At 34.5% G+C, this 23,347-nt stretch overlaps 1 protein-coding gene across 4 annotated transcripts in view; it reads right to left on the bottom strand.

Annotated features, from left to right (window-relative positions):
- The window catches only part of SEMA3A (semaphorin 3A), a 236,266-nt gene that overhangs the window by 62,854 nt on the left and 150,065 nt on the right, over nt 1-23,347 (bottom strand). For all 4 annotated transcript variants that reach the window (XM_023753776.1, XM_023753777.1, XM_023753775.1 and 1 more), the window contains 4 exons: nt 22,333-22,477; nt 18,405-18,624; nt 15,466-15,557; nt 4,030-4,071 (listed from right to left, as the gene is read on the bottom strand). In XM_023753776.1, the coding sequence (XP_023609544.1) occupies nt 4,030-4,071; nt 15,466-15,557; nt 18,405-18,624; nt 22,333-22,477 (499 nt within the window). The remainder of the gene's footprint in view (nt 1-4,029; nt 4,072-15,465; nt 15,558-18,404; nt 18,625-22,332; nt 22,478-23,347) is intronic.

Below are 23,347 nucleotides of genomic sequence, written 5' to 3'. Positions count from 1 at the left end.
TTTCTTCAAAGGCCTGGCAGATAATGTGACCATTTAAAAATAGAGCAACATTAAAATTTAAATATTTGACTGAAACAGGTGAATTTTATAAGTATAAACCCAAGGGAAAATAAAGGAAGACAGTGATAGTGATAGGTCAATTATACCTAAATAAAAAAAATCAAAGACAGTAAGACAATGTAATGATAAAATCTTTAGTTTTTTTGTTCTTAGATAGCTTGTTTTCACTTCTACTGTTCATCATTTTGATGGATCAGATGATCTACATTGCTGTGTATTCCTGAGGCAGCGATCATTTGCTTCTGACTTCTGGGTGCTCACATTGCCTGGGATGTAGTTTCAGGGCTTGCCTTTGTGAGGCATTTTGCTCAAAAACAAATGTGTTGTCCTTGCACTACCTCCAGGAAGATTACTTTAAACAAAACCATGAAATGAATTCTCATTTGAAATGTCATCAAAGAGGGAGATCAAGTGCATTCTGGCTGGTGCAGCAGACTTAAAGCTAAGGCTCAGGCACCGTGGGGCAGTGCTGTAATGGGCAGCGAGACACCTGGATTCTAGGTCTTCCCCTACACTAACGCTCTCTGTGGCCTTGGGCAACCACATAATTTTCTAAGACTTTTCCATGAAATGTGCATGTTTAACTAAATCTTCAAAGTATGCATCCAGATAACGTTTTACTATGCTGTTATCCTCAATAAGTTTGGAGTTACCCAATAAGGCAGAATATAGGAGAAAAAAAATTTCTAGTACCAACAGATTCAGGATTTCAGCACAGTGTGAAAAGTACCTTTTACAAAATTGAGCCAATGGAGCATATCAGCTGCAAATTTATCTAAACACAAAATGAAATTAAATAAAATTATTTTGTGTTTTCTTCACATTTTACTGTAGTTGGAGTCATAGCTTCCTTTTCTTGCACTAAAGGATTGAATCAACGCTATATACATACTGAAATATGTAACAGTTTTCATGGAAAAGATCTTAAAAGTGTTTTTTTTAAATTTCTTAACTATATATATAAAAAATAAGTTACAGAAAAGCTGGTCTCTGAAGCATGTGTGCTCTTTTAAATATTGCAAACTTCCTGACAGTCAGCAATGGGTATAAATAAAATTGCATTTCCAAAAGACTTTCAAAGATGGACTACATATGTGAATAAACAAATAAGCTGGATAAAAATGGAAGTATCTATTAGAATTAAATAAATTGTTAAGATTATAAGGAGTATTTTTATAGAAAATAATTCTGTGCTTCAAGTTAACCAACTAATTTTATCTCAATACAAGAAATGGAAAACAAAGAAATAATAAAAAAGACATTAAACAAAAAAGAAAAAAGGAAAAAGGGAGCTAAGAGGAAAGAAGCAATACAACAAAAAACAAACCATAGTGGAAGCAGTTATCCTGACAAATATTGCTCATTTCATTCCAGTAAGTGAAAATTTTTTATATTATAGTATTCTAGTATAGTACAGAGTATACATTACAGTTGCTCAACTTTTTACTGTATTCATCTTTTATTACTATATATTGACTGATGTTATAAATCATGGCAAACTAAGAAATGAAAAAGTCATTGGGAGGAAAAAATGAAGTATCATCTCTCAGCTTTCCATTGAGAGACACTTAGGTTAAGTTTTATCTTTCTTAAAAGCATCTGCAGTGTGCAATAACAGTTGACCATAATTTGAAAAATATTAACAAATAACTTAATTCACAGAATCAACTTTCCCCCCCTCCTATCCTTCATTTCTGTTTTCCAAAAGCATCATTTAAAAAAAAAATAAACTTAGATTGTATTGAAAGCAAGCAATCTCAATGTAAATTTAACAATGAAACAAACACATAATACCTAAACAACAATTAAATTAGTTAAAATAGGGCATTAATATCCAGAAGCATAGTTGGCATTGGTGAATAAGGACACACTGAACCATATATTGTGGTCATAACTATTTAAAAGCTATTGACCAAGTTGCTCAACCCATTCAAAAGACCTCTATGCTTGTCTAATAGCTTTTAAGAAGAATGAGCAAAATTCATAATCACAGATTTTTAAAAATATGACATTTGAGTAGAAAAACAGTTGTTATTATCTAAGTAATATTTAAATATATCATATCTCTTTAAGAGAAAAACAGAAAAATAATACATGGGAAGAATAGAAAACTCCAAATACGGCAACTAAAATTATTGTAATAAAAACCTAAAGTTCATAAAATGCCAAAAATTAAATACAACTCAATGGCCAGCTTATATCTTACAATTATTCTGCAGTACTATTAATGATTTGCAAAACCAATTATGCTATCTAAATGAAATACATGGGAGGTTTGCAGGCACCATTGAGCTTAATCCAGTCACTAGCAAGCAACCTGATGTGCTTTTTCTGCCCAATTGAACATCACCATAGGCTTTCTCACTATCCTCCTTAACAAGTTGCAGGTCATAAAGCAGGAGATGAGTCCATTTATCCAGAAAATTAGTTGTAACACTGATTATCCCTCTTGAAACTATTGCCTCACTCTTACAATTTCCAGGAGCATAAAAGAAATTGAGTCACATTTTAATGATATAGAACTCCCACTATTGGAAAATAAAGACTGGGGACATTTCTTCTATCATGAAATTTTAAACTGATCAACTGTTTTTTGTTTGTTTGTTTGTGTTTGGTGTTTTTTATTTTGGTGAAATGTATTACATTTAATAGGCAATTATTGAGTTAGCTTTGACATTTTTTTAAACAGACAGATATGTTTTACAATACTAGATACAACATAATGAAGATTGGCAATGAAACCTAGCAGAGAATAACTAACTTAACAAATCATTATGGGAAAGAATATCCCAGTCTCGATTTCATCCTGGAAATCCCCAGATTTGCTTGCCAACATTTGACAATTTTTAGATGATCAGAACAGGTGAACACATGCTTATGAAGTGTAAGATAACAGTATCAGGTCAATACTATCTGCACTCTGAGTTTCTGTAAATATCTTGGAGGTTATCAATCTATTTTGACATGTATGTGTGGAAAGGATATACTCTGTTTTATTGGCACAGTATTTTAGTGTCTTGTACAAGGGCTAATGCATGGTCAGAGATAAGATAGTTCAGAGATAAGATTAGCCAAATGATTCTCATATTAAACAATTTTGTGTGTAAGTTCTCACTGCAATGAGTGAGGGGCTCCCCAACCATTCTGTTTTTTCCCCCTCTACTAGGTTATTTAGTAATTCATTATTAATTCAATTCAATATTAAAACCTTTTAAAAATATAATTACCAGTTACATATTGGATAGAAAGGCTAAATAACATTTATGGGGAAAAGGTATTTGGTTAGCAGTTAAAATTATATTTGTTTTATACATGTCATTTAACATTTAGAAGTCATTTGTGTTCAAGTGTCTTGCCAAACATTCATTCGGTGTGACTGGAAAATCTGTTAACATGCTGTCCATAACCTATGAACTCATGGAGTTTAATAACATCATTTGGCAGTGACTGTTTTGCCATTATTCCTTCATAGTTAGCCAAACTAAATGTTTTCTCTAGACTATACTGCCACTGAAAAAGTAAGTTACCTTTAAAGTCAAGATCTCCAAACATATATAGTCTAGTAGTGCATACTTTTAAGCCTATAAAATGTACTTTGTTTATATATACAGATGAATTAAATTCTAAATTTATATTCTGAAATATCCACCACTGTTATTTTTAAAGAAAAGATAGATAGATGAATATAATTATTTAGTAAATTATATCATAATAACCAGAAATGCTAGAAATGAAAATTTACAACAAGTAATAATCTAACAAGTATATTTATAGGACATATATGAGATTGGCCAAAACGTGAGGGCAATGAAAATATCTTTAGATTTTATTCTACTAGCTTTTTGTAAAAACATTCTTTTCTCTTTCTTTGAACAATTGTCAATTTTATGGGTCATCAATATATTCATATATTTGAAACACAAAATTAAAACAATGTAGAATACTGATTTTAATATATAATGATATTACCTGCTTAGTGGAAAGCTCCATTGCTGAAATAGTAGTTGGTTCCTAAAGAAGGAAAAAAAAATGTGAACCTTGGTAAATTATAAAAGTCATCAGTTAATTAAATAGAACACAAACATATGTTTTCAGAGAGAAAACTTCAGTACCCATAAGAAGCAATATAACTGAGAAATAAGACACATTAAAGAAATTTCATAGATAAGTGTTAAATGTGTAGAACAGACAATAAGAGTGTGTTAATGTCTTTCAGCCAAAGACCATTAGGAACACACCTGCAGTTGATTAAGTTGGGTTTACTGCTCACCACAAGAAAGGATGCCATGGAATTGCTCAGTAAGTATTGAAAGAACTTACGTCTTTTGGACGAGTGTTAGGTAATTTGATATAGGTTTCAAGAAAGTGGGGCTTTGCTCTGCACTGGATGCTATCAAAAAGTAGAGATAATTTCGTAATTGGGTATCTTTATAAATCTTAGTTAGAAGGAGGGAAGAACAGAGTGGGGATAAAGCAGTGGTTGGAAACAAGTAGCCATCATTCATGTAGGTAGGATATGTGACTTGGTCATCTTTTATGGTTTGGACAATGTTTGTGTTCTTGTCCGTGTTTGGGCATAATTACAGGAAGGTCTTGCTTTCCTCTTGACTCATCGGGGTCTCAGAGCAGTCCTGTCTGCTGTTGGTGTTCTGTGAAAATGTGTACGTACGTTCAACTGGGGAACACCGGTCCTGGCTGAAAGTGCCAGGCCAACTCCTAACAACATCCGTGATGAGCTGATAATGTTAGGCTAGTTTCCAGCCATGGGGGACTGTGGGAGCTCAGTTGGGATGAAAACACTGTTAAGTGTTCTACTGCAGCCGACCAAGTTGGGCTTATCTCACTGCAATAAAGGATGCCACGGAACTTCTCAGTTAAGTGTGAAAAAGGCTTACATCTTTTTGGGCTTGTGGTAGGTGATTTGAACACATGCAGTTAGCATAAATAAATACTATTCTTGTATGCACTTAGGCCACCAAAAGTTATTCCTCTGAACTCATTAGCTTATTCCTCTTAATGCTAGGAAGGAGATGGCTCAGGGGTTTCAGAGGTGGCTAATGAGAACAAAGCTTTGTTAGGTAGGAAGAATAATTTTAAAAGGCCTCACTGTGTAGGTGGCTGAAACTGAGCCCTAAACAAAGTATAAAGAGCTGAACTCTGGAGCCAAACAAACAGTATGGATTCCAACAGTAACTCAAACCTGACCATAAGGGTGATATTAGGTGAGCTATGTAACTTCTTTGTAATTCAGTTTTCTCATCTCAGAGGTTGAGAAGATTAAATGAGTTAATAAATGCAAAGCACTCTGCAAATGTGCTTGTTCTTCTCTCTCTCTCTCTCTCTCTCTCTCTCTCTCTCTCTCACACACACACACACACACACACACACACACATATCCTTTTCTTGCTTTAGCCTTTCTATTTAGTGCTTATCACTATCTGGAAATACACACAAGTTCCCCCCAACCTCCCAAAGCAGAATCTGAGGTAAGCTCTTATCTGCAGGTGGAGAGTAGGAGCGAAGAACTAAGAATTGAGAGGAAGGAGGAAAAATCAATAAAAGGATGTGTCATTGAAGTTACACTGAGAGAAAATCTAAGAATAATGGACAGTGACTGCCAGAACTCTCCACTGAGGTTTGTACCAGGAAAAGTACTTATTCATTCCATTACTCAGTGGATGCCCACAGGGATGTTAAATCTCCCACACTCCCAGTTGTGACTCTTGCTTGCCCTTTTGCCTGCTGTCAGAGAAGTCCTGGGGCAGAAAGAGAAAGACACACAGTGGGAATTAGAGGTAGGCTGATAGGATGTGAGGAGGGTCAGCAGAAGCATCTAATATGTCTTCTTAGTTATTTGTCTGCCCTTTCAACCCCAACCCCCCACCTCAACACACAAATTTAGGACAGGAATTTTTGTTCTATTCACTGCTATATCCCTAGGACCTGAGGTTGTTCCTGGCATTTATAAGTTTTCCATAAGTATTTTTTGAATGAATAAATAAGTAAATTAATGAATAAACCCTCTACCAATTTTCTCCTTTTTCTTTTATCTTTTCTATTTTGCCCAGTATAGTTTGTTCCTTCCACTGAATTTGTATATGAAATAAAGGCAGCTATCATTTAAAATGTCCTTAATTCTGCCCTAGCTAGTGTGGTTTAGTTGGTTGGACATTGCCCCGTGCACTGAAGGGTTGCTGGCACATGCACCCGGATTGTGGACTCGATTCCTGGTGAGGAACATGCAGGAGGCAGCTGATTGAGGTTATGCTCTCTCATTGATGTTTCTCTCTTCTCCCTTCCTCTCTAAAAATCTATAAAATACTTTAAAAAAAATAAAAAGTCCTTAATTCTTCAATCTTAGCTAGAATTTCTTTCAAAATATTCAAAATATTCTATACTCACTGTCTTTATTTGCTCATATCCCACTCAGTGCCAGTAATCCTTTGGCCCACTGAGTCTAGTCCTTACTCTAGAGAGGTTGCCTAACATTCTCAGATACAGAAATTACCAAAGAACTGATTAGCTGAATGAACACTTTCAGCCTGTCTTATTATTTCTGGACTTTGTTTAGATGGCATTATTGACCACTTATTTCTTCTAACTAATGTTTCAGTTTTCTCCCATCCTTTGACTTGGAATTATTGAGAACTAAACATTTTTTTCTGAGCTTCTTGCAAATTACAGCTAAAGGACTTGATAAAACCTTGAGAAATCATCACAACAGCTTATACTTAAACAATCTTAGTGACTGATCCTGTGTACACCGTGCAGAATTTATATCACCAAGATATTTAAACTGCAGAAAAGAAGGATTTATCAGACTGTCCACTGCTTACTTTCATTCTAAGAAAAGAAAATTTGATTATTTCATCTAAAAATCTTCTCAGCTGACAGTCTTACAGACTCAGAAACTGGTTTAAAATTTATGTGACCATTAAACTTTGTTTTTATCTTCTGTTTCATAGGCATGCCCCTTATTAAATACCTGATTTCTTGTTTATACAATATAGGTCTCACTTTGGGAGCCATCCGCATCACCACTTCCTGAAATGACACTCAGCAATTTAACTGAATCGACTTATTTTCAGGACTACCTAATTGAGTCAACAAAATATGAAGCAATCTACCAACTTTGCTTCTGGAATGATACAACGATTCCATATCAAGAGGATGATGCTTTGGGGATTCCCATCCATTCATACTTTGGAAGAATCAGCTAATAACCTCTCTGTTCCAGTCTTGGATCCCATTCTATTACCCCCCTTAGATCATGCAGGGAGAGATTTCCACATCCTGTATAGGCAGGAACCACAGCCCCTGTCAACAGGAAGCAGTTAATGAAGACATACTGTCCTCCCTCATCATCCCTAAGATATTTCCCTAAAAGATTTCATGGATGGAATTTTCTGATGGGGAAAAAAGACATGCTAGTAAGCCAGGGCAAGTATGTTAGGGAAACTGAGAATGACAGTTAAACACCCAAGTAGTTTACAGGCTTCTAGTAAATAGAAAAATCCTATCTTCCTAACAAGGATACTTAAGAGTAAATGGTTTACACCTCTCCTCCCCAACCAGAGTATAAATAGCTTAAATCCTCCCAAAGAGACAGAGGGAAGCTAGGTAGACAGGGACAGGGACCATGCGGGGGAGGGGTGGGGGAGGAGGAAATAAAACTGAAAATCCAAGTAGGTGAAGTTACTAAGGCACCCCAACTGGGCAGGGAAGGAAAGGTGCACCAGGGAGACATGAGCTTTAAAATGTTTAATGTTGCTGACAGGCAGCTTGCAGATAACCAATCACAAGGTAGTAAGGCATATAAACCAATCCCAAGGAATTTGTGAAGGCAAAATTCTTTGAAAGAACTAATCAGGAAATAAGAAGCATATATATAAAAAAGCACGTATGCTTCCTCTTCTCTCTCTCTCTCTCTGGTGTGCTAGGTTCTTGGGTTGATGGCAGGAGATGTGCTCCCCTGTGCCCATGTGGCTTATGGCCATGTGGGCCTCCACACATGGACTATTAGACTTTAATTAGCTTGGATGCTGAACTACTCCTGACTATAACATGGAAAGGAAGCCCTGGATACCGGGCAGCTCCTGGAACCCCAGCTGCACCTTCTCCAAGACTGGCTCTTTTCAATAAACTTTAGTTCCACTAACACGACTTTAGTCTTCGATTTCATGAGACAACGAACTCGGACTCAAAAACCCCGTATTTTGGTTTTAATCCTACGCAGGGAGATAGATAGCAGAAATCCAGTTAGTACACTCAAAGACAGATGCAGTTAAGACAATAAATCTCATTTTGGCACATCAACATAAAGCTGATGTATATTCTATTGAGATCCTCCCTTAATACCTTCCCTAAACCTCAGGACTTAAAAACCCACAAGAAAGAGGACCCAGGGCTTGCTCTCCCTCCCGGAAGCATGCCCGTGCCTTTCCCTTTCCCATGTTCTTTACCCACAGGCATGCATCTCTCAAACTGTAAGGGTCCCCATGAGACTTGCAACCAGGAGAGCAATGGGCAGCAGCAGCTCCTCCTGGCCTAACACCTTGAACCTGTCCCCAAGAACTCCCTTTTATCTGACAGAGAGCCAAAGCAGGCCCACCCACCTAGGCTCTTTCCTCTTGCTTCTTCTGTCCTAAGCCCTTTCTTGTTTCACTGTCCTAAGCCCTTCCTTGTTTCACTGTCCTCAACTTTAATAAACATACTCTAAAATAATAAAATAAACAAAATAAAATAAAATAAAATAAAAATAAAATAAGGTAACTAAGTAAAAGACAACCTGCTTAAGAAATACATGAGATAAATGATTTAGAATGTAAACTAATTTTATTAGGATAATTTAAAGATTCCCCATAGTTTAAATTAATGATATTAAAAATAAATATTTTCTATAGGAATTGTAAACCATAAAGACAACTATGATGAGAAGAATGTCTATCAATTTTCTCTATTCGGTGATCTGATGTTTAGAATTTATAGTAGTAGCATCAAATCACAAAAATTAAGGGGACTGATTTTCACCTTATAGAAGACAAAGTTGACTACTTTATTTAGTTTTGAATAATATTGAAATCAATGAACCCAAACACTGAATTTAGAAGTGTTAAAAAGAAAAATTTTCCATAGTAACTTCTTTAATTCCAAAAGTTTCACAGGAGAAATGATTTTGTAAGCAGCTAACTTCAAGCAGACTTTCAAGGTGCAAGAAAAGTGTTTCTTAGAGAATTATTAACAGCTTACTATAATGAAGTAAAAGTTAGATATATCTAAGTTCTTTAAAAATCTTAAGTAAAACTATATAAAAGTGAAGCTGATTAATATTCATTCATTTCATGTTCATCAAATTACATATCTACAAGGTAGATGAAAATGAATTATTTCATACATAAATTGTAAAACAAAACAAATCCCAATCCACACCAAACTCACATTATAATTTCAACATTTTTAAATTAAGATCTTAAAATCCCTTAATTAAAAGAGCCTTATTTATTTTTCAGACTAGAAAATTAATAACAGTTTGGAATAAGATGTACTATATGCTGCCTTAGTTGAATTTGAATAGATAAAATATTAAGATGACATCTATTTAAATAAGCTATATTTTGTTCTGAGAATAGCTGGTGGTGAATATGATTTCCATTTAATCAGATATAGCTTCATAAACATTTTTTCATGCAAACTGGTTCATTTGCAAATTTAATTGGTATTCAAGTACAAATTATATTAAAAACAGCATCTTTTCAAGATTTTCTATGACTTTAATTTATTATATATTTTTCCAGATATTTTAACCTAGTCTTTATTAAACTTTTGCACTTGCATAGTTTTTCAACCTGCTGGTCCTGGGAGAATCTGACATAGCTCCCTGGACGCTAAGCACGTAGGCACTTCTTTAGAATAAGTTAATAGTCTAGGTTTTGGAAAGCATCAATTATGTTTTACATTTGAATGAAAATGAAAACTCTTTCATTTATTTGCTCAGCTGTTCATGGAATATTGCATAAGTTGGGTTTAAAATGCATGTGTTATTGATGTAACTCCCTTGCAATCCCTTGCAGTTAATAGGACTATAAATAAACCCATTGCACTAAATGTACTGCAACTTGATGTAATCCTCCACTGTCTCAAAAGTAAAACCCTCTTTGAACTGGAAAGAAAATCCCACCTTGAGTGAAGTAAAAATCTAGAAATGTCTGGCTTTTATACCTTTTGAATATTTTTAATAAGATATAGATGTGGAATTTTCAAGCATTTTAAAGGAGACTTTTATTGGTCTAACTAGTTAACAATAGCTACCATTAACTAGTAATCTTAATTTTGCTTTTTTATATATTTTATTATTGACAATATTACAGAAGTCTCTCATTTCCCCTCCCTTTATCCCCTGCTACCCAGCCCCTACTCTCCTGCTCCAGGTCTTCACCACCCTATTGCCCGTGACCATGGGGTATGCATATAAGTATACTAGGGGCCCAGTGCACGAATTTGTGCACCTTGAAATGAACTGTGGGCCGCGAGGCTACAGTGGGCACAGGGGCAGGTCTCGGCCCATCCTCCTCGCTCCCAGTCCCCTGTCTTCTGGCAGCCCCACTCCCGTTGCCACCACTCCCACGCACTGATGGTACTGGCCCCGCTTGCACCCTCTGACAGTGCAGAGTGATTGTGGCTGGTGCCAGTAGTGGGTTTCAGTGGGGCCGGCACCGTCAGAGGATGTGTGCGGTGGCTGCTGCCCCAATTGCCCCTCAGGAGCAGGGGCAGGTGGAGAAGCCCTCAGGGGTGATCAGGGCTGGCACAGGGTGCTGGCAGCTGGTGCGAGTGGAGCCATCTCCAGCAGCGGGTGTGAGCGCCAGGTGGGACCGTGGCACATGGGAGCAAAGAATTTTCAGTAACCACCAGAGGCTTGCCCTGATGACAGTGACTGGCGCCCCGCCTTAGTCTGGAGCCCCTGCTCACCTGCTCCACCATCCCCCTGTGGCCGCTGCTCGCCATGTTCCCCACTCTGCTGCCTGCTGCCAACACTCTGCTGCCTGCTGCCAACACCCGCCATGTTCACATCATAGCGACTGGTTGTTCGGTTGTTCCACTGTTCAGTCTATTTGCATATTAGCCTTTCATTATATAGGATAAGTTCTTTGGTTTATCTCTCCTCATCCCCCAACCCCTACATGGTATGTCAGTCTGTTCCATACCGCCATGCTTCAGGTCGTATTTTGTTGGTCAATTCATTTTGTTCATTGGATTCCACAAATAAGTGAGATCATGTGATATTTGTCGTTTTCAGATTGGCTTAATTCACTTAGCATAAAATAATCATAATTATAAAATACTTTTAAAAATTATGAACTGAAGAAGTTGAGGATCAACTGACTGTAACCAGCATATTCCTAGAATCACATAGTAAATATTATATAAATATAGATTTGTGATTATAATAATATTTGGAATTAAGTTTGTCTTAGTATTTTAATGTCATTTTGAATATATAATGACAATTCAAAGTCATTTCTAGAGTTTTATAACAATGCCAATTTTATTTCACTTCTTACTACCTATTAAAATTTTATTCTAAAGTGGAAATGTTATTATAGAGAAATATTTTTTTTCTATACTCTGATTGGGATGTGATTTCACCCAAATAAAAGTATCTTGGATGTAACTGAAACCACTGGAATGTTCTGTGATTAGCTAGGGTGTTTTCCTAACACCACCCTTAAGATGGTAATGGACATAGTACTGGCTGTAATTCAGAATTTCATTTGAGATTTGGTTATTCTGTCTTGGAAGGACACATTATGAATATGGTCTCCTGGAGAAATTATGATAAAATTAACAGGTTAGATGACATTAAATAACTCATTTTAAAGTCTAAGAGTATCAGATACTACCATGGCCCTAAATTTGCTCCTTGCATATTTATCTTGTCAAACTACCATCTTGCTCAGGTTAACCCTTTTTAATTTTATTTTATGTTAAATAGAATGACTCATAAGGTTCACTTCGAAATACAGAGACTGTAACATTTCTCTACTTTTTTCACTGTGTATAGCAATTGCTTTAATGTGTTGTGTTTTTTTCTCCCACTGCAAAATTAAACAAAGTTTGACAGTGAAATATTCCAATTGCTAGACCACAATATATGTATGAACCTTGCCTGATAGAACAGAATGTTGAAAGTAAATATTTCTCTAAACTCTGCCCCAATATGTTTTGTCTACTTGAGGACCAAAGAAATAATAATGACAATAATGCATAGCAGAGAACATAGGAGTGAACTGGAACATTTATCTATGAAAAGATAAGTGTTCTATGTTGCAAAAATCTTTTTTACAAAATCATAAATACTTGTTTCCAGGCCAGCACTATATTACGTATTTATATTTAATTGTTAGAAACTGATAAACTTTCTTGTGATATCTTAAAAATTACACAAATGTCATTTAATAGTTATCATAGGTATAACTCAGTTGTGTATTTCTCTGAAAATTTCAACATGCTAACAAATCTAATAGATATTAAATATATGTGTTTGCAACCTCTCAAGATTTTGTTAGCAGTCATTTAAGATCAGAATAAATTAATCTTTATTAAACTGAATTTTTATTAATGTAGTAAAAAATGTACCTAAGAAGAAAAATGTAAACTTAAAATTCCAGAGATATGGGGAATATAAATTGGCTAGAATATAGTGTTACTGTAAAATTATGCATGTTCTGATTCATAAACTCCCATAATATAATTAATAAAACAATTATTAATTTCAAAATGGCATGATATAACTTGATATGATTGTACAAGATAAAAATTCACTGTAATAATAGATAATAAATTAAGTCCTTGAAACTATGGTGGAAAACATGTAAAAGTCTGTAAGCTACATAAGATCAGGGACTGTGTTTTTTGTGTTCAACTCTGAACCATAAGAATTTAACAATGTGCCAGAATCATGGTAAATAAAATATATTTTTTGTACTGTGAATTAATAAATAAAGAACAATATATAATAATCCTATGTAATAAAAGCCTAATATGCTAAGTGTCTGTTTGTCCAGTCGGCTGTTCAACCAATCAAAGTGTAATATGCTAATGATATGCTAAGGCTGCCCATCCACTTACTATAATGTGCACTGACCACCAGGGGACAGACAGTTGACCAGTCGTGTGCCCTGTAACTTCATTTACAACATTGGTGGCAATATTAATTTTTAATATGTAGAATTTCTATTTTTTTTCTACTAGAGAGTAATATGGGATATAATCAGCAGTATAACTTGTTGCTGATCCTGGTTTATCTTCCTTGGACTTTGGCACCTCCTTTAACATGGTCTTCCTGAGAAAGACCTTAAACTCTTTACTTTCTTATATTTTATTTTTTTCATCAATACCAATTCCTTCATTTATTTAATAGATTTTGGTTGAAAACATATTTTAGGCTCTGGAAGACACAACAAAGGACACAAAACAGCAATTTATACACCCCCCTTCAGTGACCATAATTGGTTTGCTGAATCTAGATGGATTCTATATTGCTAACACAGTCCATTAGGATAATTGTATTTTTGAATATGTAGATTAAAGTATCAATGTGTAAATACTGAAGTGGGACTTAGTGAACTATAGGAATTAGTCATCACTCAATGTCAGGCATAAATAAAATAAGGTCTAAGAATCTGATTTAAAAACTATATATATAAAAGCCTAATATGCAAAGTATCCACTTGGGAGTTCCACAGACTGGGAGTTCGATTGCTTGCTATGACGTGCACTGACCACCAGGGGGCTGCATGAAATGAAGGAAGGCCCTGGCCAGCAGCTGGGGAAGGGAGGCCCCAGCCAGCAGCCAGCAGCCCCTTGGGGCCTTACCCGTGCACAAATTTCATGCACTGGGCCTCTAGTCATAATATAACTATGATAATTTTATTATTTGAAGGCCAGGAATTAGTAGAAAGTGCTACTGGAAATGTGGCTTATTTTCAGTGTAGCTAAACCAAAACAATAAAATTATGTTAACAATAAAATTATGAGTACAGTATTTAGCACTGTCCTAAATGCTTTACATATAGTATCTTTATTCTAGCCTCCTTGTGAAGTAGGCATTATTCTTGCTGTTTTACTGATGGGTAATTTCAAAAGGAATTGTTAAATGTTCCTAACAAAAGTGCCATGTATCTGTGACTGAAGAACCCAAATCTTTCCACTGGAACATTGTTTAGGTATTATTATAAGATGTCTATGTCATGATTTACCAGTTATTGTTCCAATGGTAATCATAATTTTAATTGAATGAGTGTATATCAGGAGCTTGACATACTGTACTTCATTTCTTCTTTAGTACTGAGTAGTGAGCAAGAGGCAATTTATTTTAACAAATTGATTTAGAAATATGAGGCTAAGAAATGTCTTAGGAAGACTTTGCTTACAATTAAAACAGTTAACTGAAAAATTTGATCCAGATACTTCATTTTACAGGTAAAGTATGTGAGACACCTGGAGACTAAGTGAGATAATTTTGAGTTGTAAGACTAGATCCAAAGTTTTCTCATCCACAAAAATCTTCTAATTCCAGTGTATTTTGCAATTTTATATGATTCTTTATTATTTTATCAAAAATTAAAACCACTCCTTTTATAGACATCTACTTCCCTCTCCTAAGATAAATAATGTCTTTCAAGGTGTGCTTCAAACCAAACTCTTCCTATTAGCTAGCGTTCCAGAAGGAACGGACATTGTGGTAAGTTATATTGCTTAAGTTGACCTCTCTCATGTCAACCCATATCCTCCAGTCTCTACCCCAATTCTATGTAAATTTGCTTTGATCTTCTGTGATTCAGAAGAGAGGGACAGATATCTGTACATTTCTTAAAAGTGTAGGGTAGGAATCCATAACAAATGTACCACCCATGACATAAAAGTCTCAAAACTTTTCTTCTAAGGAATAATTTTATAAAGAACATGATAAAACAATTCATGAAAAAGCTGCAGAATGGTTGAATGTGTTCATTCCCCTATCATTCTGAAAGTATTTCCCTTAACATTCATGGAAGTTACCTATCTTCCCAGTTATACTGTAAAGTGTGAAAGAGAAGATTTTGGAGGTGGGGGCTCATGAAGTTTGTTCACTGAGGTAACTTACATAAATAATATACAATGTAAATCATATATATATTATCATTGAGAAAACAAAATATGAGCCAAGAATACATTTCTCTACATTTTTAGTTTTTACTAGCATTGAAAATTTCAAGGTTTATTTTGACTAGTGTCTGGCTTTCTAATTGACAAGCTAATTAGAAGTGTATGCTAGACTACTTGTCCATACCAAGTGTAGTGTGCAGCTGTCCTGGGGGAAAGACATGCGAGTGAACTTGTTAACACTTGAAATTAAGCAGCACTCACCCGAAAAACTGCCATTTCTTCCAGCAGAACTTCTTCTAAATCATGCCAAGTCTCTTTAGGAATTGAAACCACTTTAAGAATGGTTCCGACATCTTTGAGAGAAAATGGAGAAGAGCACAATTTAAACAGACCTCAACAGAGTTTAGTGTTAATGAATGGATCCAGTATTGGACCAGAAAGAACATTTTGACGGTAGTCTTCCTTTTATTTTTTTGTTACAGAATTATTCAAATATTCATATGCCTTTCATGCAACTAGATAAACTACAAGCATAGCATAAAACTAAAAGAATTTACTGTTTAGAAATAAATGAAGCTTTGAAGATGATATCACCCTGAAATTGCATTATTAAAAATATATATAATAATTACTAGGTTGGACTATTATTTTTAATCTAAATTGTCAGGTGTCTCAGAAAAAAATACAACAAAAATAATACCAGCTTTGACATGACAGGTTTTTCCTCTCTTGTTATGAAATCCGGGACTACTATGAAGACTTAATGTAGTTGCAAAAGCCAGGAATGTTGTCAAGCAACAGATACTTGTAGAGTGGTTAGAGCTTCAGAGCCTGGCTGCTCATGCTCTTGTCACCTGAAAGCCTTTAGTACTTAGAGGCCCCTAAAGACAGCTCGATGACCATTAAGTGATGAATGACAACAACTTTATTTCTCAAAATAAACACCTTGGATTACTTACTGCAGTGTTTTTTTTCAATAATTGGTTTATCAATTTTGGTTAATCAATTTTATAGTACTAAAGAATTTAAAATTCAGAAGCATAAATCATAAAAACTATTAAGTTGAATACATTTTACATAGATTTCAAGCATTGTTTATTCTAATTTTAAAATTGTTTTAATGACAAGAGCTGTCACTTTTATTCTAACTTGGGTTAAGCAGATATTAATTTTCCAGTATTTACAGGCACATTCCTATTTCTTAATAAAATGAAGAACAGGGCCTTATTAAATTAAAAAATTTGACTCTTCAACATTTCAATTCTAATCAGCTGATAAATTATACTTTGTTTCAACTGGCTCATTTTAATCAAGTTTAAAGACTCATTATTTGAGAAGAAAATCTTGCTAGTAAAAAATAAGTTATGGCAGAAGAAAAAATTCAATGTATTCATATCACTGATAACCATTTTCAGGGGATCAATATGATGTGATATATGAGATCAAAAAAGGTTGCTAGTGTATCCCTTGTAAAGTTAAAAAAAATTCCTCTTTTAAGAAGATCCTTCTATGTTTACAGGACCTCAGACTCCTTATAATACCAAAGATTAAAGGTAAGTTAGGTTAAACTACTTAGTGCCTCTGATGGGTCTCCAGTATCCAAACATCACTTTATCTGTGTTCCAGATCGAGTTTTACCGAGTAGTATTTCAAACAATTTCACACAAACTGAATCAGATTACTCAACTAGGATCAATACATTATGATGTGCTACTTAGTTAAAAGATAAAATTACTGTAATCAATTTACTTTGCTGACAGATGACCCAGGTCTGTGCTGACCGATAGCCATCCACATCATCAGACATTCAACACGCTCATGAAACTGGTTTCTTTAAGGACAGCATGTGTCCAAGTAGAATTAAAAACTCCTGATTGGGTTTCTTTGGTCAAATAGCCGAAAGCAAGCGTTTGTTGCACTGACAATGAGTGAGGGACTTCTCAACATGCTTAGGCCAGAGGTGAAGAAAAAGGCAAGTGTGACATTAGTGAACAAAATTAATTACTCTGTAGAGAGATCTAATTACAATTTGACATTAAATAATATACTAAATTTATAAAAAAGAAGTCATGGCATCTTATAATTTCTAAACATATTTGTAATCAGAAGTTGATATTTGCAATTCACTGACTTTTATCAAACATTGAGTCTCATTGGGATTCTGCCATTTGATATAGAAACTTTCTCGTAAAAGTAGACTGTAATGTATTGCTCAGAACCTGACACTGTTACACCTGATAACATAGGTATTTCACGATTTTGTTATAAAACTTTAAGTCCTTAAAGCACTTACTCCAAGGTTGTCATTCCCGTGTAGTTAATGCAATTTTTAACCTCTTTCTCACCAAGGGAAAATAAATGTTATCATACCAGGTTTCAGTGAGGCACTCACCCGGTTTCCCATTGATTTATGTCAGTTAACAATGCTAATGGAGACGAGGAATTTATTACCTTGGAACTTGACCCTAAGTAGCAAGTTTCAAATTTGTAACTGGCACTTTCAAAACAGTATTATTAAAGGAAGGAGGGGAAAAATAAAATAATATGTCAAAATAACAATGGAATTCTTTCTGAAAATATACCTGTAAAAAGTTTGTTTCTAATCAAAGAAGTATTAAAATGATGTTGTTGAATTTCTATAGAAAGGTATCTAAGAATGTATGTGATGATCCCATAACTCCATTTTGTTGTTTTTCTGATATAGTGACCCCCCACCCCTACCCCCCCGCATGGTATGGCAAAAACACTGAACAAATTTTGTTGCCCAAATTTATTTGCTGGGAGATTTACACTCTATGGTATTTTTAAAGTTTGGATAATTTTGTATAAATTAATTCAGAAACCATTACTGAATGTCTTGCCAAGTTTAGGTATGGTTTGAGCAAAACATCTTTGTTCTAAAAAGCCACTGTCCAGAAAGAGTTATGATTCAATTAAGGATATTGATTATTTACCTAATTATTAGCTTTACCTGATCATTCTTATCAACTTTTGATTGAAACAAAAATTGAATTTAAAATGTCAAATTGCTTACAAAGATAACACATTATAACAATAGAATGTTCAGGTTTTGTAGTCATTTATTAACATTTAACTATACCTTGAAAATGACTATAAAAACTTCCTTTGATTCTCAGTAGACTTACTCAGTTGAATTCAATGGTCTTGAAGGAAATTTAGAGCTGAAATCAGACATTTACCTGTTCCAATAAACATGACGTCATACTGGCCATCTTCTGCATCCACTCGATCCACTACAATTTGTGTAAACTGATAATTTACATCTGTTTTGACCATTATTGGGCGGTTATTAATAGGAAACACTGGATTGTACATGGCTGGATGACTTCTTGCAAATGTTATAACATCGTCAGGAAGGTCTTTGGTAGAGTCAAATCCACCAAATGTTTTGCTGGGACACTGATAAGATAAAGAGAAGGATATATTTTGATTAAAATATGGTTAATATGATTATAAATTATATATCTATGAGGCTAAGCAACTGTCCAACTGGTAGCTATGAAGCGTAATCATCAGGGGCAGATGCTCAATGCAGGAGCTGCTGAGCTGCAGTGACTTGGCAGCTGTGGTTTTTGGGTGACACACCCCAGAACTAGAGTGGAGGGAGCCTCATTCTGGGGTGCATCACCTGAGAACTGCCCTCTCCCAATCTGGGACCCCCTCAGGGGATGTTGGAGAGCCGGTTTCTGCCCGATACCTGCAGGTCAGGCCGTGGAACCCCACCCGCTGGAGGGACCCTGCTCACTCTGCAGATGTCCTTGGAGCCTTGGCTCAGCCCTGGGTGTGGCCAGTTGGGGAGGGGATGTGGGAGGTTGGCTACAGGGCTTATCCTGCCAGTCTCGCCCAGTCCTGCCCCACGGGCCACCTTCTAAATAATATCCTACAATGTGCAGGAATCCGTGTACCAGGGCACTAGTGTAACAATATATGACATAATGGCCTGTAATCATTTTTTAAGTAAAAGAAATAATGTTAATTACCTGTTAGACACATCCAGAATAATTTTTTAGATATATTTGATTCAGAATACTTTTTTTTAGATATATTTGATTTTTATCCTATGTATATGCCAAAATACAAATGCTCTTTTCAAACTAAAAGCCAATATAAACTATTCTTTATTGCTTTGTTTCTGGCATAACTCTGAAAAGGTACCACAAAACATATCAAAATAACTATTACTAAAAAGTTATTTTAGGGATAAGAACAGGTATTATTAAGTGGGTAAGCTGCAGGGAACTGAAACTGACCAATCAGAATGGACAAAGTAGAATAGATGAGGGCCATAGAGAGTCAGAGAGGATGCACTGTAGTACACTGGCAAAATATCATCACTGGATGTAAATGCTCCACATAAAGCAATAAGCCAAAAAGGAGAAAATTCAGATTTCACAGTCTCTTTTACTTAATTATGTGGTACAAGCACTCAGAGTACAATATCTCCAGTCTCATGCTTTTTGTCTTCCACTTAAGTAATTTCTGCCACTTAACGTAACAGCTTTGGAGTTAAAGGAATATAGAGAAGTTCTTACAAGAGAGTTAGAAGGAGAAATCAATTGTCTGTAATTACCTTGATATCTATCATTAATAATTCATGAGAAATAAAATAAATAAACCTCTTTTAAAAAAGAGTATGTATTTATGCACATATATGTATGTATACATTTGTTATATATATATAACAAATATATATATATTATATATATACACATACATATATATATAATATATATATATACACAAATATATATATATTATATATATATATACACATACACACACACACACACACGTACACTCATACACATCAGTGTAACAGTTGAAGGATTTAAAGAATTACATTTTGTTTAAGTAAATTATAAAATTACTCATTTTATATTATAGAAATATAAAAAAGCTCTATAAATTCTTAGAAGAAATGATAAAGCATATTTTTATGACATTTATCATTAGTTTTTGCTTTTCTACTACCATTTAAATATAACTTGCAAACATTTAGAAATGTGTGATTTAAAGTTACAGTAAGGAATTGATTTTTATTTTATCTTATATCTGTGTCATTCTTTTGCCTTTCTGGACTTTTATTTTTGTATCTAGCATTACTTAGTTACAGGTTGTCCTTTAAAAATAAATGCCATCTACCATGGCTGGTGAGACTCAGTTGGTTAGAGCTTAGTCCTGAGAACCGAAGGGTTGCTGGTTCAAATCCAGGTCAAGACACATACCCAGGTTTTGGGTTTTATCCCTGTTCAGGGTGTGTAGAAAACACAACCTCTCTCTCTCTCTCTCTCTCTCTCTCTCTCTCTCTCTCTCTCTCTCCTCTCTCTCTCTCATCACTGAAAAACATATCCTTGGGTAAGAATTAAAAAAGATAAATAAAAATATATATCATCTACTGACACATTATTTGAAGGTCACAGAATATTTTTCACCAGTAATGTGATGAATGACAAAATTCTCAGCTGTCACTTTTTGGGATTAATGAAACCATCCACGTAAATTTTATTCATGGAGTTAGGTGTTATCTCTTCCTGGCATCCGTCTCCTAATTCCTGCATCAGGCAATACTTTCTGCCTCCTGCCTTCTGCCTTCTGCCTTAACACTTGGTGCATGTGCTGACTTAATTTCCCATGTTATAGCAACCCTCCATGAATAGTGGGTGAGAGCACAGGCTCTAGAACCAAACTGCCTGGACTGCATCCTAGATCCTATCCTTGCCTCAGAGTCCTTATCTGTGAAATGGGAATAATAATTGGGCTATTGAGTACAATATATATAAATAGGTATAAATCTCTTAAAACAGGATCTGGCACACAATAATTTCTAATTAATAATTTCTAATTATTTCTAATAATTCCAAATATATTTTACACACCTTCAGATGAAATACTTTGTAACTCCAAATAGTAGTATAATATCTAGCACATTGAAGTAATTCCAAGTTTGTTGAAGTGAACCTCACAAGAGTTTGTATTTAGAATACAGTGGCATTCATTAGCCATGGAGATATAAATAGCCATAGGGATATAAAAATGTCCACCAACAAAGTCAAAACAGTTTACTTTGAAATAGACTATATATCTTATGCTTTTTATAAAACCCATTGGGCTTCACATAATTAATAGATATTCCACCTTGTTCATTTATTCTGAAAGTTTATTTTTTTATCTACAAGATCCATCATCCAGAAATAATATTTGTAAAATGGAAAAATTTTAATTTGCTCATAAATAAGTGTAACAATACAGAAAAACAAGACTAGTAAAAGAATTTGTCTAATAAAATCATAGAAAACATAACTTAAATTTAACAGAATTAAAAAAAACTGAAGTGAAATGAAAGTAATGGTTAGACTTCAAATACAAGTTTTTTCATCACACAAAAGTACTTCCTTAAAGGTTCTTAGGATTAAAAAATGTCACACTTAAGCGAATGGTTCTATCAAAATATTCTATTACCTCTGATATCATATTGAGGAAGACTTCCTTCATTTGCTACCACACTGAAGTCTTTTCTTTTTCGTCCCTACTTTAAATAGGATTCAAAGCTGGTTATATTTTGAGATCTGTCCAATTTTTTTTTAAGCCTTCATATGCCCAGGGCTAGATTGTAAAGGAGAGTTTGGCAATGGGAGACAGCATCTCATAAAGTAATAGGTCCTGCTCATTCTATGAGATTTTTTTTTCCACATATTTTCTTTACCTACAATATTAGTTGAAAAACTGTTTTTCTCCATTTAAGCCTCTGCTATGATCAGAGAGAATAAGTCCAGGGGTAGCCTAATTATTCCAACTCTCCATAAAGGCCATTTTCACTATATCCCATTCAGAAAACAAAATAAATAAGCCTGTCCATTCAGTTTCTATTACTCAAAAATGATGGGTATTCATAATGGTAAGCACTGACGTTAAGCACTGATGTTCATAAAGAAGATGGTTTTAAACATGGAGTTCCATTGTATCACAGAAACCCTTTCCTTGCTTTCATTTATAGTCTGGGAATCCTGGTTTTACATAACCTGTATTTAATATCTGAGTAGAGCTGCTATTTAAAAATTTTAAGCAGACAGTTACTCTTTTTATATTTTAAGCATCTAGGCTACTTACAGTTCCTGGTCGTGGGTAGGGGACTCGTCCTTGATAAGGCACCCACTGATAGTTGGGACCATCTCTGTGAGCATATGGACCAAGGAACACCCTTCTCACATCACTCATGCTATACATACACACAGCTGACCCCTTGAAGATGTTACTAAAAAAGAGAGACAAGACAAGAACAAATTTTCATCTCTATACAATGGCAAAAGAACTGTTGATACTGAGTTCTTAAACTTTGAATATCACTGATCAAAAAACACAAATTCTTAGCAATATCAAATAGTGTTTGAGCTATTTATATTCATCTATATATTTAAACAATACATAAGAAACAAATTATGATTCTCAAAAATAGAAGGCATGGAAGAAACCATCTCTATTATTTGTAGAATATATATTCATATAATGCATAATCTTTTATAGGAAAAACACATACACTGATATCCTAATGAATAATGTTTAATTTTGACATCAACTAGAAATAACAATATAAACTGTGGTAATATGGTAAGCCTCATGTGTCATAAATGAAACCAGGAAACTTTTAAACAAGAATGCTTAAGAATTCATTTTAAAGCTGAAATGAGCAGAAAATGAATAGTCAAGGTCATATGATGTGTTACATTATATTATTTTTAACTCTCAAACCACCATAAATATTAGATCAGCTAAATTTTGTGATGGTATTTAAAATCACTTCTTCCCAACACAGAAAATCGTTTTAAGTCAGTAGCTATCACATCCTAGTCAAGGTGGAGTATTATAGCAATTATCCCCATCATTTTGCTAGACAAAAATCAGGTAATTGAAGCAAACTGGAAGTTTGCCATGAGTTTCCACAATTTTCCATTTTATTTTACTTATATAAATACATGTTGAGGGATGTATTTATACCATGATATAAAACAGTTGTGCACATTTAAAATATGGAATGCTTATCTTTTAACCAATCTTTCCCAGAGAAAATTACATATAAATCAGATCAAATGAAAAACATGTGTTTATAAGATTTTATTATACAGAA

Source organism: Myotis lucifugus, unplaced genomic scaffold (assembly GCF_000147115.1).
Source record: "Myotis lucifugus unplaced genomic scaffold, Myoluc2.0 scaffold_51, whole genome shotgun sequence".
Lineage (NCBI taxonomy): Eukaryota > Metazoa > Chordata > Mammalia > Chiroptera > Vespertilionidae > Myotis > Myotis lucifugus.
This window is presented reverse-complemented; position numbering and strand designations above follow the sequence as displayed.